This window comes from Octopus bimaculoides, chromosome 1, assembly GCF_001194135.2.
Source record: "Octopus bimaculoides isolate UCB-OBI-ISO-001 chromosome 1, ASM119413v2, whole genome shotgun sequence".
Taxonomy (NCBI): domain Eukaryota; kingdom Metazoa; phylum Mollusca; class Cephalopoda; order Octopoda; family Octopodidae; genus Octopus; species Octopus bimaculoides.
In genome coordinates this window covers 10,705,895-10,708,405 of record NC_068981.1, presented here as the reverse complement: position 1 = coordinate 10,708,405, position 2,511 = coordinate 10,705,895, and the positions used below count along the sequence as shown (strand labels likewise).

The window sequence follows — 2,511 nt, the reverse complement described above, 5'->3', positions numbered from 1 at the left end:
CTGTCTCTCTCTTTCTCTCTCTGTGAAAGTATCTGTCACTACAGTATCGAAATGTGATTGTTTCAGTTAGTGGAATAGTTTCATTTTTAAAGTGAAAGTATTTGACATGAGTGTTTTTGTTTCACTTTTGACACGTAATACTTAAATAGTGGAGGAGATATTATGTTGCCGTGTGCTCGAACTCTGCAAGAAGTTAATAATTTTTTTTTGACTAAAACACAACTGGAACCCTAAGTAAGGCATGTGTAAAGTTTGAATAAAATTGGTTGCGTAGTTCTCGAGTTTTAGGGATTCACACAGACAGACAGACAGACAGACAGACAGACAGACACATTCTCATTTATATATATATAGATATGAAGTAACGCAGTAAAATTAGATAGAAATTCAACAGGGAAGAAAAATGTTTGATTTAAAGTCTTACCAAATAGTAAATTATCAATATGCTCGTTCAGCAAACTCTGGACTGTATCGCAATCAAAATCGGCAGCTAATAGAGAAACTATGACGCCACTAGTTCCTACACCAGCGAATCTTTTCAGTTTCCCTAAGATTCCAACTTTGTCCAGCACCTATTGATAAAAATAGGGAGGTAGAGCAATTTAGATTAGTGTCAATTCAAAGTATTTAATGAGGAACTGATTCCTTTAGATGGGTAGAAATAATGGGAAGCAATTGAAACTTATCGAGTCGTGACAATCGACGATAATGCGCGAAATCGCATACGAACTGGGTTTATGTTTATGTCGAGTCACAATTCTTTTTACTTTCGACATAAGTCCAGTAATTTTGAGGGGAAGCAGACAGTCATTTAAATCCAACCTAGTAGTCGGCTGTTACTTATTTCATCAATTCGAAGACAATGAATGGCATAATTGGCCTCTGCAGAATTTGAACTTGGAACTTAAAGACTCGGGGAAAATGCCAAACATTTTGTCCAGCTCCTTTACGATATTCCGAACTCGCTGCCTTATATTGTGTTATGTAATTGGTTTCAAAAATTGGCACAAGACCAGCAATACAAGGGGAGGGGTTAAGTCAAGTACAGCTACCCCAATTCTCAACTGAGTCTTATTTTATCGATCCCAAAACGATGAAATGCAAATTCGGCCCCAATGGCAATGAACTCAAAACGTAAACACGGACGAAATGCCGCTAAGCATTTTGCCCGACAAGCTAACGATTCTGCCAGCTCGACGCCTCATGTTGAGATAATATTGTCTTCTACTCTAAACACAAGGCCCGAAATTTGGGTGGGTAGCGGGGCAAGTCGATTACATTGACCCCAGCACGCAACTGGTGCATAATTTATCGACCCTGAAAGGATGACAGACAAAGTCGACCTCGGTGGAATTTGGACTCAGAACGTAAAGACAGACGAAATGCCACTAAGCATTTTGCCCGGCATGCTAAAGATTCTGTCAGATCACCGCCTTATGACGAAATATCATTAAAAGAAACCAACTTTACATTTAAACTGAAGAATTACTCAGTTTTTCGTAGAGTACATAATTATACTTTTACAAGAAGACTGGTGACGGTGACTTCGAAGTGAAGTTTCTGTCTGCTCACATTCGAAACCAAAATGAAAGTGGAAGAAGTGTTGAGAGTGAAGGTGTCTACTTAAAGGATGACAAAAGTACTGAAAAGGTCCAGTGGTGGAATGTTGTTCGTGGGGTCACATCCGTCCTTCCCTCCCTCATCGTTATTTTTATTCTTTTGATCATAAATTTGTAAATATTCCGTTTATCATTCGTTGGCGAATTCCCCCCCCACCCCACCTCTTGTGCTGTCCCCTCGGTGTTTCAACCTTTATGGTTAATAAAAAAACACTATTCGTAACCAAAATGGAAGATGAAAAAGCAAATCACTTACATTTAAAGCCCCTACATAAGCCAGGCTCTTTACGTTGTTCCCTTCAAGAACTAAATTTTCAAAATAATAGTTTTTTCCTGTGATATCATTTAGGGAAGAAATTCCTGATCTAATCTCAGAACCAGACATGTGACGTTGTCTCACCGGTACGGATGACTGTCGGTTACCCATCCTGTTAATTATTTCCACAATAACGATCCAAACCACCGCTCCGTATCTATATTTATTAAATATTACTTGCCTGTATGCAAATTTGCAGGATTTGTTTTACGCTTTATTCATTGGCAGAGTGTAATTAACGAACTTGCTTCTCAACCATGTGGTTTCAGGTTCAGTCTCACTGTACGGCAGCATGGGCAAATGTCTTCTACTATAACACAGCTAAGACATTGTAAGTGAATTTCGTAGACAGAAACTGAAGGACGCTGTCATGTGTGTGTGTGTGTGTGTGTGTGTTAGCACAACTTGACAACCAGTAGTGGTTCCTTTAGGTTTCTCTCCCATAACTTAGCGATTCAGAACCAACACCACCACCCAAAAAAAAGACCGGCGCAAAAAGTACTTGGTTTGAAACGATTTGTTTGACTACATCATTAAAAGCAGTGCTCTAGCACGGCCGCAATCTAATCACTGTGA

The 2,511-nt window shown here is 39.2% G+C and overlaps 2 protein-coding genes across 2 annotated transcripts in view; one reads left to right on the top strand and one right to left on the bottom strand.

Moving 5' to 3' along the window:
- Positions 1-2,064, bottom strand: part of LOC106878189 (uncharacterized) — an 18,037-nt gene extending 15,973 nt beyond the window's left edge. The window contains exons 1-2 of the mRNA XM_052978517.1: positions 1,876-2,064; positions 425-572 (exon numbers count right to left, since the gene is read on the bottom strand). Of these exons, the coding sequence (XP_052834477.1) occupies positions 425-572; positions 1,876-2,046 (319 nt within the window). The 5' untranslated portion in view covers positions 2,047-2,064. The remainder of the gene's footprint in view (positions 1-424; positions 573-1,875) is intronic.
- Positions 1-2,511, top strand: part of LOC106878188 (uncharacterized) — a 28,888-nt gene that overhangs the window by 21,456 nt on the left and 4,921 nt on the right. The gene's annotated exons all lie outside the window — the stretch shown is intronic.